At 43.2% G+C, this 21141-nt stretch overlaps 1 protein-coding gene across 2 annotated transcripts in view; it reads left to right on the top strand.

Moving 5' to 3' along the window:
- The window catches only part of lipeb (lipase, hormone-sensitive b), an 88591-nt gene that overhangs the window by 26890 nt on the left and 40560 nt on the right, over positions 1-21141 (top strand). For both annotated transcript variants that reach the window (XM_063056722.1, XM_063056720.1), the window contains exons 3-6: positions 516-606; positions 16296-16441; positions 17659-17844; positions 20056-20205. In XM_063056722.1, the coding sequence (XP_062912792.1) occupies positions 516-606; positions 16296-16441; positions 17659-17844; positions 20056-20205 (573 nt within the window). The remainder of the gene's footprint in view (positions 1-515; positions 607-16295; positions 16442-17658; positions 17845-20055; positions 20206-21141) is intronic.

Below are 21141 nucleotides of genomic sequence, written 5' to 3'. Positions count from 1 at the left end.
CATTTCCTTTGCATTCTTATGTCTACCTAAGAACCTCTTAAACTCCTCCATATTTCAGGCACCCACCACTCTGTGTAACTTAGAAACTTGCCCAGCATGTCTCCTTTGAGCTTAGCCCTTCTCACCTGAAATCTTAATATTAGATATTTTGACTTCTAGGAGAAAATAGCAGCTGTCTACTCTGTTTAATGCCTCTCATTACCTTATGGACCTCTTGTCAGGTTGCCCCCTCAGCCTCCACTGCTCCAGAGAAAACAACCCAAGTTTGCCTAACCCTCAAACTTAGCATCCTGGCGAACCGCTTCTGCACCCTCCAAAGCCTTCCTGTAAAGGACAACCAGAACTGAATGCAGTATTCTAGTTGCAGCCTAACCAGAGTTTTGTAAAACTGCAGCATAAATTCCAGACTCTTGAACTCATTGCCTTGACTATTAAAGGCAAACTTGGCATTTACCTTCTTAACCGGACATCTTGAAGAATTTAATATCTGATCTTTCACCTCTCCTTCGTTACAGTTTACCCCTTCCATCCGCCCCTTTCTCCAAACTATCTCAATCGGCCTGGTATCATTCGGAGAGAATTACAGGAGGCATGAAACCAGATTGGGTAAGTTGAATACATTTGTCTGCACCTGTTCTCACAGAATCATGGAGCAGTTACGTGGAAACAGGGATAAACCTTGATACAGCAGGGAAACAGGCCTTTTGGTCTACTAGTGCATGGCAGCCATCGATTACCCAATCAACAATTCCTTTACCTCCTTTCACACATTTACTAAGAGCATGCACAAACCACACACACACACACTCCACTCGCTACTCATATATATATATATATATATATACACACACACACATATATACACACACACACACACACACACACACAAACGCACTCCACTCTCTACTCTGTCACATATATATATACATACACACACACACTCCACTCTCTACTCTCTCACATATATATATACACATACACTCCACTCTCTACTCTGTCACATATATATATATATATATATATATATATATATACACATACACATACACACACACACTCCACTCTCTACTCTCTCACATATACACATACACATATACATGTACACACACACATACAAACGCACTCCACTCTCTACTCTCTCACCTATATGTACGTACACACACACACACAGTCAGTCAGGATGGATCCTTGGACTCTGGAGCTGGAAGGAAATAGCTCTACTTGGTGAGCCACTGGGCTGACCACATTCTACACTGGTTCAAAGTATGAGTAAACCAAACAAATTCACACTTGTATTTGAGCTATGCCACTAATATGCTTTAGTTTTATTCAATCTTGTAATTACAAAGAGCACATACAAACAGAAAGTATGTAAAGAATTGAAAGAGAGGGGTATGGCTCACTTGCCTTTGTTAGTTGAGATGTCAAATTCAAGAGTCAGGAGATTATGTTGCAACTTCATAAAACTCTGGTTAGGCCCTATCTGTTGGGGCCTATGATCAACAGTTTGATGGTGTGTTTTCAAGCCAATTGAGCAATCTGGTGCTTTGCTGTCTGCAAGAAAGCTTCAGGAGGAGAGCAGCCTAGGGGCCAAGAAGCTTAGAGATGGCCGCGAGCCCATTATCAACTCCATTTCTTGCTGATTAAAGTGTCATGGTTTTCTTTGTTTTGTTGCTGTGTGTGGTGAAAGAAGATCTCAGAGTTTTATCCTGCAAATGTACTTTGATAGTAAATGTACTTTGAATCTAGAGTACTACGTTCATTTCTGATTACCCCTTTACAGGAAGGATGTTCAAGGTTTAGAGACAGGGATCACAGAACGCTGCCTGGATTAGAGGACATATGCTATAAGGAGAAGTTGAACAAGCTTGTTTTCTCTTGAGGAGAGAGCTGATTGAAATTTAAAATATTTTACCAGAGACATAGATAGGGTGGATAGCTGGTATCTTTTTCCCAGTGTTGAAATGTCTAAAACTAGAGGGTAGGCATTTAAAGTGAGTGGAAGTAAGTTCAAAGGAGATGTGCAGGATGAGTATTTTTTAAACAGAGCAGTGGGTATCAGGAATATGCTGCCAGAGGTGGTGATGGTAGAAAATACCGTCTGGTATGTGGGGGTGGGGGCTACTGCACAAGATTGAAGTCAGCTCCATCATGGGTACTAGCCTCTATAGTATCCAAGACATCTTCAATGAGTGGTGCCTTAGGAAGGTGTCATCCATCATTAAGGATCCCCATCACCCAGGACACTGTTACTGTCGGAAGGAGGTACAAAAGCCTAAAGGCACACACTCAGCAATTCAGGAACAGCTTCTTCCCCTCTGTCATCCGATTTTTAAACGGACATTGAACCTATGAACACTACATCATTACTTATTTTAACTATTTAAATGCCTTTATTTATATATAAATAATGTAACTCAGTATATTTCCCTATATTTATCTATCATGTATTTCATTGTACTGCTGCCATAAAGTTAACAAATTTCGCAACATGTGCCAGTGATATTGAAGCTGATACCTGATTCTGATTCTGAAATACGATAAGGGTGTATAAAGAGCTTCTAAGTAGGCATGTGAATGTACAGGAAATGGAGGGATATGGACATTGTGTAGGTGGAAGGAATTAGTTTACTTAAGCATTTAATCGCTAGTTTAATTAGTTCAGCACAATATAATATATCAAAGGGCCTATTCATGTTCTGTACTGTTATGTGTTCGAAATGCTGGCACTTTGCACAATCAACCACTCCTCAGAATGGATGGGGTTCAGTTCTGGTTTCCCTTCGTTTTCAAACTTCAAGTCTCTGCCAGCCCAGGTTGTCACACACATCCATATTACCAGTTGGGTCCTATATCCAAGTCACATTTCCACCCTACTTCTTGCAATAAAAGCTGAATATGTCAGAAACACTCAAAAGGTGAAGTCAATTTTTTTGTCAGATGCACAGCACCCCAGACACACAGCACCAAAAATACAATATTCTCAAGAAAAAAAATAAGTTAAACATGAATTATACATTGTTTTTACAAGAAAGGACAGAATTAAAATGAAATCAGACCGTTGTGGTCACAATTTTGCTGCACTGAGGTTGTTATTAGTGTTGTGGAGGTTGTTTCAAGAACCGAGAAACAGAATTAGCATCAGGTTTATTATCACTGACATGTTATGAAATTTGTTGTTATGTGGCAGCAGTACAATCCAAGACATAAAAATTACTATAAGTTACAAAATAAATAACAATTGCAAAAAACAAGTAATGAGATAATGTTCATGGGCTGTTCAAAACTCTGCTGGCAGAGGGAAAGCTGCTATTGTTAAAGCATTGAGTGTGGGTGTTCAGGCTCTTGTACCTCCTGGCTTAAGGGTGTTTATCTGAAGGCCACCTTTTTGAGGCATCGCATCTTAAAGATGTCCTTGATGGTTGAATGGAAGTAGCTGTTCCTGAACATGCTGCTGTGGGAAGAGAACCAGACTTAACATTTCAGATCAAAGACCCTTTGTCAGAACTGGGAAGGAGATAAGATAAGGTATTAAAGGTGCAGGTTGGGCGGTGTAAGGCGGGGGGGATGTCTCTAATAGGGCAAAATCAAGTTGACCATGGGGCTGAGCTATAAGTAAGATTATCTAGTCAACAAATAAATGAACATAAGATCATAAAGAAATAGAAGCAGAAGTTGGCCATCTGTCCTGTTGAGCCTGCCCCACCATTCAGTAAGGTCGTGGCTGATCTGCTTGTGGACTCAGTTCCACCTACCTGACTTTTCTCCAGATCCCTTCAATCCCTTAAAAAAAAATCTGACTGTGGCTTAAATATATTATCTGGATAGAGAATTCCACAAATTTTTGGGAAAAGCATTTTCTCATCTCCGTTATAAATATATTTCCCTGAACCATCACGAACACCCACATCCGCCGATGATGCGATGCTTTCAGTCTCTGAAACTGACATGTGGGCTGCCTTCAGAAGGGTGAACCCACAAGAAGCATCCAGACCGGATAGGGTACCTGGCCAGCTACTAAAGACCTTTGCTGATCAATTCGCTGCTGTGTTCAATGAGATCTTTAACCTCTTTCCTTGGTGGTATGTGCTTCAAGCAGGTTTTAATTATACCGGTGTCCAAGAAGCACGTGGTAACCTATCTCAATGATTATCACCCAGTATCACTTACTTCCACAGTAATGAAGTGTTTTGAGAGATTGGTGATGAACCATTTTGGCTCCTGCTGAGAGGTGACTTGAATCAGTTCCAATTTGCCTACCAGAGCAACAGATCCACAGCGGATACCATCTCATTGGCTCTTCGCTCAACCCCGGAACATCTAGACAGCAAAGATGTGTACATCAGGGTGCTCTTTATCAACTACAACTCAGCATTGAATACCATCATCCCTGCAAAACTAATCAATAAGCTCCAAGACTTTGGCCTCAATACCACCTTGTGCAATTGGATCCTGAATTTCCTCATTGGTAGACCCCAGTTAGTTCAGTTTGGCAAGATGATCACCATCAGCACAGTGCACCACAAGGCTATGTGCTTAACCCCCTGCTCTACTCACTTTACATTTATGACTGTGTGGCTAATCACAGCTCCAATGCCATAAAACAGGAATTCTGCAGATGCTGGAAATTCAAGCAACACACATAAAATTTGCTGGTGAACGCAGCAGGCCAGGCAGCATCTCTAGGAAGAGGTGCAGTCGACGTTTCAGGCCGAGACCCTTTGTCAGGACTAACGACGACTTGTTGACGACTTGTTGACGAAATGTTGATTCCATTATAGTTACTATAGTATAGATTTATTGAGTACTTAGAACATAGAACATAGTGTCATGTGATTGGCAACAATGAGGCAGGTTTAATAAAAACAAACAAACAAACATTTATTAAACTCTGCTCAACAATAGCGAAAAGTATTCAAACGACTAACTTAACTGGAAGTAAACTGCTATATGGCAACTCTGGAACAGTTCTTAAAAGGGTAAACGTGAAAACAGTTCTTAAAGTGGTAAATTCGAACCCAGTCTTAAAATGGTAAATTTGAAAGTCCAAGTGATTTACACAATCAATAAGGAGAGACTTCTCTAGAAACGGATTTCTTCGAAGACGTGACGTTACTACTGATTCTCTAAAGGATTCACGACGAAGGAATAAAATGGCTTAAAGGAACTGACCTTTTCCTGGTGAGGGGACACTGCACAAACTTCCCTGCTCTTGCAAGAGTTATCTCAGATACAGGTCACCACTTCTGAATGAATGCTCGATAAGTTTGATCCTCTATAAAACCGCCAAACGACTCCAACTTTATTCCGATCCTTCAGGTTCCCGTCCTTTAATAAGGTCTTCACTCTCCAATACTACTGTAAAGGTAAATCAAAGATACACCAACAAAACTGGCAGCGATTGGTGAAACTGCCGGCACCACTATTTTACCTTACAATAGAAAGTAGATCTCCTCTTTAAAATGAAACTGCGTTGAGACAAATATGCAGCATAACAGAGTAACTAATGAAGCAGACGACAACTCAACTGAAACTAACTGTGTCACACCAGGGGTCTCCTTTATACCTTGTTGAGAGCAGGTCATCATGTGACCTCACACTGGCAGGAAAATTACATCATGTGACCTCCACAAGACCATTACATCGTGCTCATAAGACAGTCACAAGGTACCCACGGGGTATGTAACAATAGAAATCTACAGCATAAAGGGTTTCCGGTGATGTCATCGTCCAGAATGGCAGCTTAAATCAATAGCTCCTCTGGAACAACGCATATTTTGCCCCATTAATCCATCAAATATAAGATCTTTTGAAAATATCTGAATTGATAAGGGGGGCAAGAATGGGGAAAAAGAATGGAAAAGAATATCTTTTCTATAAGTGTATACCTCAGCTGCTTGACCTGCTGAGTTCCTCCAGCATTTTTGTGTGTTGCCCTGAATCAGTGCATGTGGGTCTTCAGGCTCCTGTACCTCCTCCCCAATGGTAGTGATGAGAAGAGTTCAGATGGTGAGGGTCTTTGGTGATGAATGCTATTTTCTTGAAACAAGAGGTTGGACAAACTTAGGTGCTTTTTCTGGAGCAACGGGGGCTGAGAAGAACCTGACAGAAGTTTGAGAAGTGATGAGAGACATAATCAAACCAGTATCATTTTCCCTGGATTGAAATGTGTAATGCTAAGGTGACAGTGGTGGGTGCCAGGAACGTGCTGTGGAAGGAAAGGTACATGGTCGAGCAGAGAATGGAGAGTGATGGACATTGTACAGACAAAAAGAACTAGGTATCATTGGAATCGGAATCAGGTTTATTATCACTGACCTACATTGTGTACTTTGTTTTTTGTGACAGCAGTACAGTGCAAGAGATTAAATAGTACGAAAGAGGAGTAGTAGGGTGGTGTTATGGACTCATAGATTATTCAGGAATCTGATGGTAGAGGGGAAGAAGCTGCTTCTAAACATTTAGTGTGGTTAGTCAGGCTCCTGTACCTTCTCCCTGATGCTAGTAACGAGAAGAGGGCATTTCCCAGATGGAGAAGTCCTTCATGATGGATGGTGCCTTCTTGACACATTGCATTTTGAAGATGCCCTCGATGGTGGGGAGGGTTGTGCCTGTGAGGGAGCTGGATGAGTCCACAACCCTCTACAACCTCTTGTGCTTCTGTGCATTGGAGCCTCCATAGAGGTGGTAATGCAACCAGTCAGAATGCTCCTTGTCGTACATCTGTAGAAATTTGCTAGAGTTGGTACACGATCATGGGCTGAAGACCTGTTTGTGTGCTGTGCTGAACTGTATTCTGTGTTCCAAAAGATATTCTATCCGTACCCAATCCGACCCTTGGTTCATGTTGATTGTTCTGGTTAGTGAAATATAGGGAAAAGAAGCTGATCTGCATACACCCATAAACGTCCTGTAATGTTAACAATATCCTCATTTTGACAGCGTTTGTCCACTGACGTGACTTGCCCTGTTCCTGAAGGCTTGGTGGGGGCAAAACACACCAGATTATTGTTCAGAGAATGTCTCGAACCTCCACACCAGACTGAAAATCTCCAAGTAGTCACACAATGATCTCCCTGTATGAAATCTGTTGATCATGTTAATGCACTGTCTATAATGCATTTATTGATGCACTAATCCACACAATGCCTCCTCTGTGGCACGGATGGGGGAGGAGAAACTGCAGCTTGTTGTTTGTAAGTTGGATCCTGTCAGAGATGTTCCCGACATCCTTAAACCACATCACGTACAGATAAATGGTACGATGCATTACTGACATTGTAGACCTAGCACTGAAACAGGCCCACAGCCTGACCAGTACATGCCAACCAAGATGCCTCTGTGAGTTAGTTTCATTTTCCTACATTTTATCCATGTTCCTCTAAATCTTTCCGATCCATGTGCCTGCCCAAATGTCTTTTAAACACTGCAATTATTTCTGCTTCTGTTGCTTTCTCTGACGGCTTGTTCCATATACTCAGCCCTTCTGTGTGAAAACCTTATCCCCGTGATCCACTTTAAATTTTCCCCTCTCATCTTAAATGTGTGCCCTCTACCCAAAGTCAAGTTTATTGCCAGACATGCAAGTACATGTGTTGTACATTATTGTCAATTGTAACATTTTAGAGAAGTTTAGATAGATACCTGGGTGAGAGGGGTTTGGAGGACTATGGGCTGGTGCAGGCAGGTGGGACTAGGACTAGATGGGCCAAAGGGCCTGTTTCTGTACTGTAGTACTCTATGTCTCTTATGTATGCACAAATGCAATGAAAAACTTGCTTGCAGCAGCATCTCAAGTGCATAGCATTATATAAGCAGCATTCGGAGTATGAATTGGAGATAAATTATACTCATTTTTACAAAAAAGAACACAATTGAAACAAAAAAGACAGTGATCAGAGTGGTCCTAGTGTTGCTACACTGAGGTAGTGATCAGGATTGTGTCAGCTGCTTCAAGAACGGAATGGTTGAAGGGAAATAGCTGTTCTTGGTGGTGTGGGACTCCAGGCTTCTGTGCGTCCTGCCCAGTGGGAGCTGCAGGAAGATGTTATGGTCAAGAATGCAGGGATCTTTGATGATGGACGTGTCCTTCATGACGCAGCATCTCTTACCAATGTATCCCTTTGTAATATCAGATAATCTTCTATGCTGTCTACTCTACCACCAATTTTCATATCATCCTCAATGTATACTTTACATTTAATGTGTAAAATCTTGTAGCTTATTTAATATTATATTATGGATAAGCTTACCACTAGTGATAATTGAACAGAGTATACATTTCTATTATATATCCAATGACATCTTCTATTATTTATTAAATAGTTCCTGACCACCATCTCCACTTGCTCAGTTCCCAAAGGACATAGTTGGTAAAGTGTATGGTATTATTGCATAGAGAACAGATTTGGTGGCTAAGTGCCAGGGTAAATATCTCAAAGTAATTGCGTACTGATTTCTCCTAATTCTCACTTCTCCCCAACCCCCCCCCCCCCAGGTCAGGCAGAAGATACAAAAGCCTGAATGCATGTACCATCAGTTTCTGCCCCACTGTTATAAAACTATTGAATGGTGCCCTAGTACAATAAGATTAATTCTTCACTTCACAATCTACCTCCTTATTATCTCGCTTTTATTATTTACCTGCACTGCACTTCTCTGTTAGCTGTTACACTTTATTCTTCATTGATATTGTTTTACCTTGTTCTGCCTCAGTGCACTGTGAAATGATTTGGTCTGTATGAACAGTAAGCAAAACAAGCTTTTCACTATATCTTGATACATGTGACAATAATAAACCAACACCAATAAATCTACAATGCTAGTCGTATATAATGGAGTCAGTTGTTCGGTTAAAACACGCAGTGTCTCCTCTGTGGCTCAGATGGGGTGAGCAGAAACTGCTGCTTATTTTTCTCTGTTGGTGATATTCCCACCATCACATCCTTAAACCACAGCACCAACGTTTACCCGTATGTGTGGAACAATACATATACCCTAATACCCTTTCATCTGCAATTTGCTAGTTTTTTTTTGTAAAACAAAGGAATCATGACCATGATTGATACAACCTTCCTGCTCTATAATTGTCCACTTTATTCTTTATAATGTTCTGCAAGTTCACCCAACTGGCCCTATTATTGGTCCAATGTTATTGATAAACTGTGAGGAGTTATTGAGCATATTGGAATGCTGTGTAGGTATTCATACTGTGCAGAGTAGTGTCCTGAGGTAAATTCTCAGAGAATATGGTGCAAGATGTAAATTGTGAGAGTTAAGTTCTAAAATCAAATATATGTTACCAAACGATTCAGCATCGTAAAATGTGTCAGAGAAACCCCTTTGGAACTAGTGACTGCAGAGATTTATTGTAGGAAGTGGCAAGGGGGTGGCATTATGCAGACTGCATTGGCAACACAGGTGGAACCAGTTTGGAAATTTTGTGGAAATGAAAAGAGATGTTAACGGATCAGACAACAGCTGTGGAGTGAAATTTCGACAGTCGACAGTCAACTTTTCCGATGAAAGGTTCAGATCAAACATCCCAACCCAAAACATTGCCTGTCCATTTCCCTGTACAGATGCTGCCCAACCCGCTGAGTTCCTCCAAGAATGTTGTGTACTGGTTCCAGCATCTGCAGTCTCATACACTGCCTGAACAGTTATTTTGCTTGCTACGTCTTCATGTAGTAACCTGCTTGTTTAAAGTAACCTTAAGAAAAAGGTTTCCTGGTTCCTTAACCTGAAAGCAAGTCAGTAGTACGTTCCAGTTCCCTGATGTGATCTTCTAAAGGTAGATTGAATAATTACTCAGGTAATCAGATTGTTTCCTTGGTTTATGCTTTATTCGCATAATGGGTGTGGGCTTCACAAGCTGAGCCAACATTTGGTTGCCTAGCTCTACTTGTCCTTGAGATGGTGGTAGTGAGGTATCTTCCTGAACTGCTGCAGACCATGATATGTGAATATGGACGGCATGCAAAGTAAAGTCTTGGACTTGTGACAATAATAAACCAATTTAACAATGCAAAATATCAGATTTTAGTGAGAGCTATGAGGTTATAAGTAAAAGATTTTTCATTTACAGTATGTGCAGTGTACATACGTCCTGTGTCTTGCTATCACATGCTGTCCTCCAGCAAACCTTGCGCCTCTCCCTCCCATCCTGGCTGAAGTTTTCAGGCCCTGTGTGTGTGTGTGTGTGTGTGTGTGTGTAGAATTTGCACGGTCTCCCTGCGATATCCATGGGTTTTCCCCATCCTGTGCTCCAGTTTCCTCTCACATCCTAAGGACGTGTGGGGTGGTGGGTGGGTTAACTGGCCATTGTGAACTGACCCCCCCCCCCCACACCACCCAGCATGTAGGTGAGGGATTGAATCTGAAGGGAATTGATGGGAATGTGTGGAGAACAAAATGTGATTAGTATAAATGGATGGTTGATAGCCCAGGTTTAATGGGCAGAAGGGCCTGTTTGTCTCCTGTATTTCTCAGTGTCTCTAGTGTAGATGATCTTTCCTCTGTGTTTTATCACTGCTCAGTGGGACAGTGTGAGCTGTATGCAGTTCCTGACGTGTGTAATATGTTGTGTGGGGGTGTTCGATGAGAGAGTGTACGTGGAGGGAGCTTTGTGCAATATCTGACCCATGTTGTACCAACTCTCTGAGTGTTTGATGGGACAGTGTTTGGCAGGAGGATGATGTTTACATAGTCCCTAGCCTGTACTGAATTGAATTGACTTTATTTCTTAACTCCTTCACATACGTGAGAAGTAAAAATCTTTACATTACGTCTCCGTCTGAATGTGCAATGTGCAAATTATAGTCATTTGTAATAAATAGTATATACAACAGAACAGTCAATATAGCTTAGAAATACAATTGTGTCAGTGTGAATTAATCAGTCTGTACCTTCCGTGATAAGACAGTGTATAGACACAGCTTTACAGAGTACTAGACTTGTGTTGGAGTGTTCAAACCAATGAGAACTCCACACCAACACTTGCCTCAGTGGAGGCTAATACATTGAGCAGGAGTCTCAATACCATTCTGGAGTGATATCTTTAGTAGTGAGAGAGGAGAAGTGCATTAGGCAACACAAAGTAACATTAAAATGTTTTGTTTCTCTTTTAATATAATGCCTTCACCAAAGGAAGCAGGTAGCTTACCACAGTATGGTGAGTCCGTTTATATTTCTCATACTGAGCTGTTCCTGCGTTAACTTAAGTCATATCAGGTGGATGCTTTTGGCTGCTTTATTAAACAGCATTTTTCTTTGGAGTCAGACAGATATGCATCAAAGTGGAGTTTAGTGCCATGTGCAGAGGTACATAGGTGCAATAAAAATCTTACTTGCAGCTATATCACAGTCATGGCATACAGCATCAGATACACAAAATTCACATGAAAATCATAGATGAAACATCTATTATACAGAATTAGAACAAAAAAAGTCCATTTTAATGCAGAGTGATAAAAATATTCATGCCAAGCTATAGTAATTATTTATTTATAGAGGTACAACACAGAATTGGCCCTTCCTGTCCTTCAAGCCATGCCGCCCAGCATTCTCTCGATTTAATCCCAGACTAATCACGAGACAATTTACCATGACCAATTAACCTACCGTGCTGTATGTCTTTGGACTGTGGAAGGAAACCCACGTGGTCACAGGCGTAGAAAGTCCTTACAGGCAGTTGGTTCAGGAGCCGAATGGTTTAAGAGAAGTAGCAGTTCCTGCACCTGGTGGAGTGGGACTTCAGGCTTGTGTACCTCCTGCCCAAAGTGAGCTGCGAGAAGAAGGCATTGCCCAGATGGTGGGGATCTTTAATGATGGATGTTGCCTTCTTAAAGCAGCACCTCCTGTAGATACTGCCGACGTTGAGGAGGGATGTGCCCATGGTGTACTGGGGTGAGTCCACTCCTCTCTACAGCTTCTTGCATTGCTGCACATTCGAATTGCCATACCAGACCATGATGTAGCCAGTCAAGGCACTTCCAACAGCACATCTGGAGAAGTTTGTTGGAGTGTTCGGTTGACAAGCCTCCTTAGATAATATAGCCAACAGCATGCCTTTTGTGTATACTGTCCTTAGTAACTATCTCCATTAATGGCACCAGGGCTGACATTAGATGGGCAGATGAGCGGTCATAGAACCTTCGAGTCAGGCAGTGTAGAAACAGGCCATTCGGCCCATATTGTCCATACTGACTAGTGCACATCCATCGATATTAATCCCATCTCCCAGCACTTGGTCCATAGCCTTCCATACCATTTGTACTTGTCTTCAGTGCGGTCCTTGACTTTGCTATCACTGCTCTCTCTGGCTGTGTGATCCAGGGGCCCACCACTCTCTGGATCCGAATCAGAATCAGGTTTAATAACTCTGGCAGATGTCATGAACTTTGTTGTTTTATGGCAGCAGCACAGAGCAATACATAATAAAAAAACATAAATTGCAGTAAAAGTATCTATGTAATATTAAATTAAATTAACAGTGCAAAAAGGCCGGAAAAATAGTGAGGCAGAGTACGTGAGTTCATTCTCCATTCAGAAATCTGAAATGAAATGGGAATAATCTGTTACCAAAGTATTGAGTGTGTATCTTCAGGCTCCTGTAACTCTTCCTTGATAGTAGCAATGAAGAGAGGGCATGTCCTGTGGATGGGGGCCCTTAATGATGGATGCCGCCTTTTTAAGGCATCACCTTTTAAATATGTACTTGATGCTGGGGAGGCTGGTGCCAATGATGGAGCTGCCTGAGTTTCCAACTTTCTGCAGCTTTTTTCTGACACTTTGCATTGGCCCCTATTCATACCCCTCATAATTTTATATAGCTCCATCATATCCCTTCTTAATCTCCTCCACTCCAGAGAGAACAGACTCAGCATCTCCTGTCTCTCTCTGTAACTGAAACACTCCATCCCAGGCATTGTCCTGGTAATTTTCTTCTGCACCCCCTCCAGCACTTGCATATCCTCCCTATAATGTGGAGACCAGTTTTCAGAAACGGTGGAGTGCTATGTAACAATTTTCATTCCAACCTGGATGAACGTTGTTTAAAGAACAGCTAACACCTGATAATTCCTGCTCCAATCTTCTTTTTCTGGATAACGTGGGGTGCAGATTATTGTTTCTGGAGATTTGTCTGTCTGAAGTACCATTACTTTCTCTTCTATACTTCTCACTGCCTGGAGAAAGCATCCAGCATAATCAAAGACCCCACCTACCCCAGGCATTCCCTCTTCTTCTCCCCTTTCCCATCAGGCAGAAGGTACAGAAGCCTGAAAGCACATACCACCAGGCTCAAGGACAATTTCTACCCCACTGTTATAAGATGATTGAACAATAATGATGGACTCTTGACCTCCCAATCTATCTTATGGCCTTTGCACCTTATTGTCTAATTAACCATTTACCAATGTATTTTATGACCTTCCTGTTGAGACATTTTACTTTGATTAAGCCAGTGGGACATGAACTATTCTTCCTGCGAAATTTTCACAGTATTTATTTAGTAAGTGTGGGTTATTCTTACTGTGCGTAGTAGTAGAGGCACCTCTTAATATATTTATATAAATATTTTACAAGCTCAAAGTTGAGTTTAGGAGTGTGGGTGTCTGGAGTGTACTGCCAGGGGTGACAGCAGAGGCAGATAAGATGGAGGCATTTAAGAACGCCTTCAATAGGCACATGGGTGTGCAGAGAATGGAGAGGTATGGACAAGTACGTCTGTGCACAGGTGCAATGAAAAAACTGCAGCAGCATCACAGGCACCTAACATCATATAAAGAGCATTCACAAGAAAAACATACATTAAACATAAATTATACACATTTTTTTCAGGAAAGGACATAATTAAAACAAGAAAATTGAAGTCCTCTTAGTGCAAAGTGATCAAAAGGGTTATAGTGTTGCCAAACTATAGTGATTAAAGTTATGCTGATTGGTTTAAAAACCAAATGGCTGAAGGGAAGTAGCTGTTCTTGAACCTGGTGGTGTGGGACTTCGGGCTTCTGTACCTCCTGCCCAATGATAGCTGTGAAAAAATGGTGTGGCCGTCTATGTCCTTTGACTGCCCTTATATTTTATCCTGAGATGGATTTGTTTCATTTTATTGCACTTTGGGAGGTCAAATGTAAAGGGATGTACTGTATTGATTAACAGTGTTGATGAACAGGGGGATTTTAGGATCCAAGTCCACAGCTCCCTGAAACTGGTAAAGGTGGTGTGTGGCATGCTTGCCTTCATTAGTCGAGGTGCTGACTTCAAGAGTCTGAAAGTTATGTTGCAGCTTTATACAATTTTGGTTAGTATTGCATTGAGTTCTGGTCGATACTGATTGCCTTGTTACAGGAAGGGTATGGAGGCTTTGGAGAGGGTACAGAAGAGGTTCACCAGGATGCTGCCTGGATTCAATGACAAGTGCATAAGACAAGGTTGGACAAACTAGAGTTATTATCTCTGGAGCAACAAGGGTTGAAGCGGGACCTGATAGAAATCTGTAAGATTGTGAAGGCTACGATACAGTGGACAGCCAGGATCTGTCTTCCCAGGGTTGAAGTGTCTAATATTAGAGAGCATGCATTTAAGGTGAGGAGGGTAAGCTCCAGGGAGATGTGTGGGGCAAGTTTTTTTTTACACAGAGTGTGGTAGGTGCCTTGAATGTGCTGCCAGGAGTGCTGATGGAGGCATATATGATAGAGGTGTATAAGAGGCTGTTCAAAATGAATGTGCAGAAAATGAAGGTTTATAGACAATGTCTAGGCAGAAAGGACTAGCTTGGTCAGGCATTCAATTACTAACTTAATAGTTCAACACTACATGCTGGACTGAAGGACCCATTCCTGTGCTGTACCATTCTATGCATCAGCATAGAAGATTTCTTTGTAATCTTCCTACTTGTGATGGTCTGCTTCTCACTTGCACAAGGGAACCTTTGTCTGGAGAGTGCATGATTAGCTCTTGTACTGTACCAATCACCTGACTAACTCCCACTGTTTCCTGACGAGTGTTTAACCACTAACACCCGTCTGGATTGTTTACCACACTTCAAAAGTATGCTTCAAAACTTTGAAGTTTGTCCCACGTGTATAGCCCCCTAATCATCCTCTTAAAGTCAATGTCAAGCTTGATTGTTTTCATACAGTATACAAATAGGCCCTTCAGCCTGACTGACCCATGCTGACCCAGATTCCCATTCAAGCTAGTCCCATTTGCCTGCATTTGGCCCGTATCCCTCTAAATCTTTCCTATACAAGAACCTTTTAAATGTTGTTAATGTACCTGCCTCAACTACTTTCTCTGGCAGTTCTTTCTACACAGGGACCACCCTCTGGGTGAAAAAGTGGCCCCTCAGGTTCCTATTACATCTCTCCCCACTCACCTTAAAACTGTTGCCTCTACTTTTGATTCTACACTGTGTGAATTCACCCTATCTATGCCTCTCATGATTTTATACACCTCTATAAAATCATCCCTCATTCTCCTATGTTCCAATGAACAAAATCCCAACCTGCCCAACCTATCTGCTTGACTCACTCCCTCGAGCTCTGGCAACATCCTCGTAAATCTCCTCTGCACTCTTTCTAGCTTAATGACACCTTTTCTGTAACAGAGTGGGTATAGTGAACAGATACTGAACTTTTGCTAGTGTTTCTTTCAGAATCTTTTTCATATTTTCTCTTGATACATAAGGGATGCTATTCAGCTCTCTGCAAATGTTCTCCAGTAGAGGTCAAGAGGGACTGATTGCTGCATATAAAGCTATGAGGGCTACATATGGTGAAGACTGCAGGAACACTTGTATCAGAAGTGGGAACACTAGAGGACGCAGATTTAGGGGAAGGGATAAGAGGGGATCTGAGGGGGATTTTCATCACCCAGAGTGGTGAGTAGCTGGAAAAGGCTGCCAGAGAGCGAGGTGGTGGGATGTCAGAGGTCCCAGGGAAAGCCCATGGGGTCACAGTGAGAACATGCAATCTCCCCCCAAACACACAAGCACGTACGCACATTTACAATGTTGGAGGCCGGGATCAAACCTAGGTATCCAGAACTGAGAAACAACAGCTCTCTCTACTGTGCCATCCCATATACAAGGGAACATTCAACCAGCGGTTAGCCTCCCAGTTCAGGGGAACACCAGTTTTATCTCATTCCCCAAATGTCTTCACTGGTAGTGGGCTTGGGGAAGGTAGACCTGAGGTAGCAATAGAATTCGTGGTGGCGTATCCAGTGCAGAGGGGTATTGCTTTATTCCAGGCACTCTCCTGTGTAATGCTTCACTTGGGCCTTTACAGGCATCGCTGCCACTTCCATCTTCACCAGTGGGAAGTACGCCATTGATCCCGAGCTGCGTGGCGCTGAGTTCGAACGGCTCACGCAGAACCTTGACGTGCACTTCTGGAAGGCCTTCTGGAACATCACCGAGACCGAGATCCTTGCGGTAAGTTCCTCTGTGCCCATCCCGCTCTCCGAGTGGTGGCTGAACACCCGTGTAAACTCAGCTCAGTCACACAGCATGGAAGTAGGCCCTTCAGCCCAACATGTCCGTGCCCACCAAGGTACCCACCTAAGCCCGAGTTTGGTTCCTGTCCATGGACCTATTTTGATAGATTCATGCGGTAAGGATACAGGCCCTTCAGCCCAGCTGGTGTCCAAGATGTCCATCCAAGCTCATCCCTTTTTTCCCATATTGCTCCAAACCTTTTCACACACCCACCGACTGTCTTTTAAACGTTGTAATTGTACCTGCCTCCACCACCTCCTCTGGCAGCTCATTCCATATAGCCACCACTCTGTGAGTGAAAAATTTACCCGTCAGCTCTCCATTAAATCTTTTCCCTCTCACCTTAATCCTAGGTTTTAGACTCCAACATCATGGAGAGAAAGACTGTGACCATCCATCTTATCTATGGCCATCGTGATTTTCTCCTTCTCTCCGTGGACCACAGCCCCAGCCCGTCCTATAACCCAAGCCCTCCAATCCCAGTAACATAACTGAATCTTTTCTGCTCCCTTTCCAGCTTAATGACATCCTTAACCGTGGTAGCATCGCGGTTAGTTCAACACCATTACAGCTCAGGGCACCCAGAGTTCAGAGTTCAATTCCAGTGACATCTATAAGGAGTTTTTACATTCTCCCTGTGAACCGTGTGGGATTCCTCCAGGTACTCTGTTTTCCTCCCACAGTCCAAAGATATACCAGTTAATAGGCCATTGTAACTTGTCCTGTGACTCCGCTACAGTTAAATAGGTGGGTTGCTGGGTGGTATGGCTCGTTGGGCCAGAAGGGCCTGTTCTGTGCTGTATCTCTAAATAAAATATATCCTAACTATCACTGGATGACCAGAACTGCACACAGCATTCCAAGTACAGTGTCACCAATGTCTCGTAACATGACGTTGCAACTTCTGTACTCATTGCCCTGACCGATGACAGTCAGCAGGCCATATGCTTTCTTCACCATCCTGTCAGTCTGTGTCTCCACATTCAGGGGACCATGTACCTGGGTCTCTCTGTCCTACACCACTCTGTACACAATAGATTCAGTTGTCTTGTGTTAGGAATTAGCCCTGGTATTTGGGCGTGTGCCCTGTGTATATAGTGTAGTGTGTATCTATTGCTGAATGTATTACCAGCTACTTATTTTCTGCCCAACAGTCATTGGTGACCCTCACTTCCACTACCGTACGCGTGAACAAGACTCTCTCCATCCCACCCAACCACTTTGAGCTGCCTCTGCTGGTGGACCCTAACCTGACGGTGACGATTACACCTCCTGTGGCTCACTCTGGACCAGGACCCGTGCAGATGAGGCTCATCTCCTACGAGCTACGAGAAGGACAGGTACTGCATCTTAGGTGTTGATCTGAGCATGTGTGGAGAATCCTGAACAGTTTTGGGCCCAAAGTCTAAGGAAGAATGTGCTAGCATTGTAGAGGGTCCGGAGGAGGTTTATGAATCTGATCCAAGGGAATGAAAGGGTTAACATATGAGGACCACTTGATTGCTCAGGGTCTGTACTCACTGAATTTTAGACGACTGAGGGGGGATCTCTCTGAAACCTATCGAATATTCAAAGGCCTGGACGGAGTGGATGTGGAGAGTATGTTTCCAGTTCTAAGAGAGTTTAAGACCAGGGGGCACAGCCTCAGAATAAAGAGATGTTGCTTTAGAACATAGATGAAGAGGAATTTCTTTAGCTATAGGGTGGTGAATCTTTGGAATTTATTGCCATAGATGTCTGTGAAGGCCAAATCATTTGCTATATTTAAAGCAAAGGTTGGTAAGTTCTCAATTAGCGGTTCACCAAAAGTTACAAGAGAAAGCACAAGAGTGGGGTTGAGAAGGAAAATTAAATCAGCCGGGAACGAATGACAGAGCAACTCAGTCAGACAAATGACTTAATTCTGCCCCTTTGTCTTATGGTACTTTCTGCTTCTGAAGTCATTGAATTGTGGACACATAACCTTGAATGTAAAGCTGGTAAGAAGCAAAAGGTTCAGTGGTGTGCTGCAGGGATTGGTGCTGCTTCCACTCTTATTTGTCCTGCATATTGACAATTTAGAGAAAGTAAAAACGCTGGCACGCCTTCCTTGTGAGTGTACCTGTGTGCAAGGCACAGGACAGGTCACCGAAATGTTAATGCCCAGGGATTTAAAGCCGCTGATTCTCTCCACCACCAATCCCTCGATGTAAACTGATGCATGTTTGTCCTCCTTCTTTTTCCTGAAGTCAAACATCAGTCCTTTAGCTTTATTGATCAAAATACCACAAGTCATGCTTGAATGGTAGTGTGGTCACGTCCTTCCATTGTGTGGGGACTGATTTAGAGAGCGGACTGGAGTTTGAACTGGTGACACTTCAGAGTACCACAGCAGGAGGCCAAGGAGGCCTGCAGTACCATGTACCACCACCAGGTGACACCCGGGGCCAAACTTTTCCTTCACCTTTCTGTCAGCCTGTGTCTCCACCTTCAGGAGTCCTACCAAAGGGCCTGGGCCTGAAATGTGGACTGTACTTTTTTTTCTAGATGCTGTCTGGCCTGCTGAGTTTGTCCAGTATTTTGTCTACATTGCTTGGATTTCCAGCATCTGCAGATTTTCTCTTGCTTGTGATGGACTCAAATAACTACGGTCTCCCACAGAACCCCATCCCCATCCCCCACAAGAGATTCAAGATCATTTAATGTCATTTCCAGTACACAAGAGTAAAGGAGCATAAAATATTTGTTTCTCCGGATCCAATGCTGGACACAAAAAGCACCATAAGATAAAGAACACAATAATAATTTTAAAAAACAACAAATAGAAATACATAAGATAGCAGGTATATGAAGATTAATTGTAGCCCATAAAGTGATGCCAGGCGCAGGAGTCTCTGTAAATAGGTGACTGACAGGAAGTTATAAAGTACTGGTGGTTAGGGGTGTGGAGGGATGGATACAAGTGATAAACCATAGATGGGAGAAACAGAAGACTGAATTTTGAAGCAACGCACCATCTGCTGGAGGGTTTCTTTTTGTGTGTGTGTCTGTTTCTGTGTGTGGCTGATGTAGCGGGAGAAAGACAGGTGGAGAGAGAAACAAAAGGGGGGAAAGAGGCAGTGGGGGGGATGTTTTAAAACCCAATATCCATACCAAAAGGTTGGAATATTGTGTGCCTTTCTTAAAGTAGAGGTTGATAGGTTCTTGATTAGTCAAAGATGACAAAAGGTATGGGGGAATGGCGTTGAGAAGGAAAATAAATCACCCATGATGGATTGGTGGAGCAAACACAATGGGACCAAATAGCCTAATTCTGCTCCTACATCTGATCGACTCAGGTTAACTCTTCTATGCAATGAGAGCTCAGGACTTCACGAAGGGAGCGGGGTAACAGGCAGGCGATGACATTTGAAGGAGTTTGGAGGGCCACCTGAAAGGAAATAACCTGAAGGTCCTGGGGAAAGAGCTGGATGTGGGATGGGTCATTGAGCCAGCAGGAAGCGGCATCTCTCCTCACCACACTAACGATCCTCATCTTTCTTTCACCGCCCCCCCCCCCCCACCGGCACCAGGAGAGCGAAGAGCTCAACCGCTTCTGCAAGCCAGAGGCACAGAACCACCTCGACAGGCGGCTGAAGAACAAGATGGAGCCACGGTCCAGGTTCCTGATCGTCCACTTCCACGGTGGAGGGTTTGTGGCTCACACGTCCAAATCACATGAGGTAAGAACAATAAGAAGATGAGAAATAGGAGCAGGTGTACACCATCTGGCCCGGCTCCTCTACTTCTCTGCGTGGAGTTTGCACATTCTCCCTGTGACCCTGTTCTTCGCCCAGGAGCTCCAGTTCACTCCCACATCCTAACGGCGTGCTGGGTGGGTGGTTTGATCAGCTGCTGCCATTGTACTTCCCACGCGATGAGGGGGTATATCCTGGAGCAGTTGTGGGTGGAAATGGAGAGGAAGGTCAGGACGATCAGATTGCAGGGAGTATTAACGGGGTTCAGATTGTTCTGTGTAACAGCAGAAGTCAATGGACCAAATGGCATATAAGGGAACATAAGAAACAGGAGCAAGAGCTGGCCATCTGTTCTGTCAAAGCTCCACCTACCACCCTTTTCCCCAGAACCCTTAATTCCCCTGCTATGCAGGAATCTATCTCCCTGTTTCTTAAGGGTTTGGGGGAGGCATAACACCGTGGGTGACACAACAGGTCAAGCAGCATCTCTGTTGGTTGGGGAAAAAGACAATTGACAGTTGGATTGTTGACCCTTCATCTGGCCAGAAAAGGGGGAGGGGGGTAAGGACCAAGAAATGGGAGGCGATGGGTGGATGCATGTGAGGTGGGATGATAGATGGATAGAGGAGGGGGAGAGTGGAAAGAGCAACATATGGATGGCAACTGAGCCAAATTTGAGGATTTGCACCTTGGGAGGTCCAGTGGCAAGATCATTAACAGCATTGATGTACAGGGGGACTTTGGGGTCCAAGTCTAGAGCTCCCTGAAAGTGGCAGCACAAATCCTTAAAGTGGTAAACATGGCATATGGCATGCTTGCCTTTATTAATCAAGGCATTGAGTTCTGGAGTTGCAAAGTTACATTGCAGCTTTATAAACCTCTAGTTAGGACTTATCTGGACCTGTGCGTTAACTTCTGGTC

The sequence above is a fragment of the Mobula hypostoma genome, chromosome 8, assembly GCF_963921235.1.
Source record: "Mobula hypostoma chromosome 8, sMobHyp1.1, whole genome shotgun sequence".
Taxonomy (NCBI): Eukaryota; Metazoa; Chordata; class Chondrichthyes; order Myliobatiformes; family Myliobatidae; genus Mobula; species Mobula hypostoma.
This window is presented reverse-complemented; position numbering and strand designations above follow the sequence as displayed.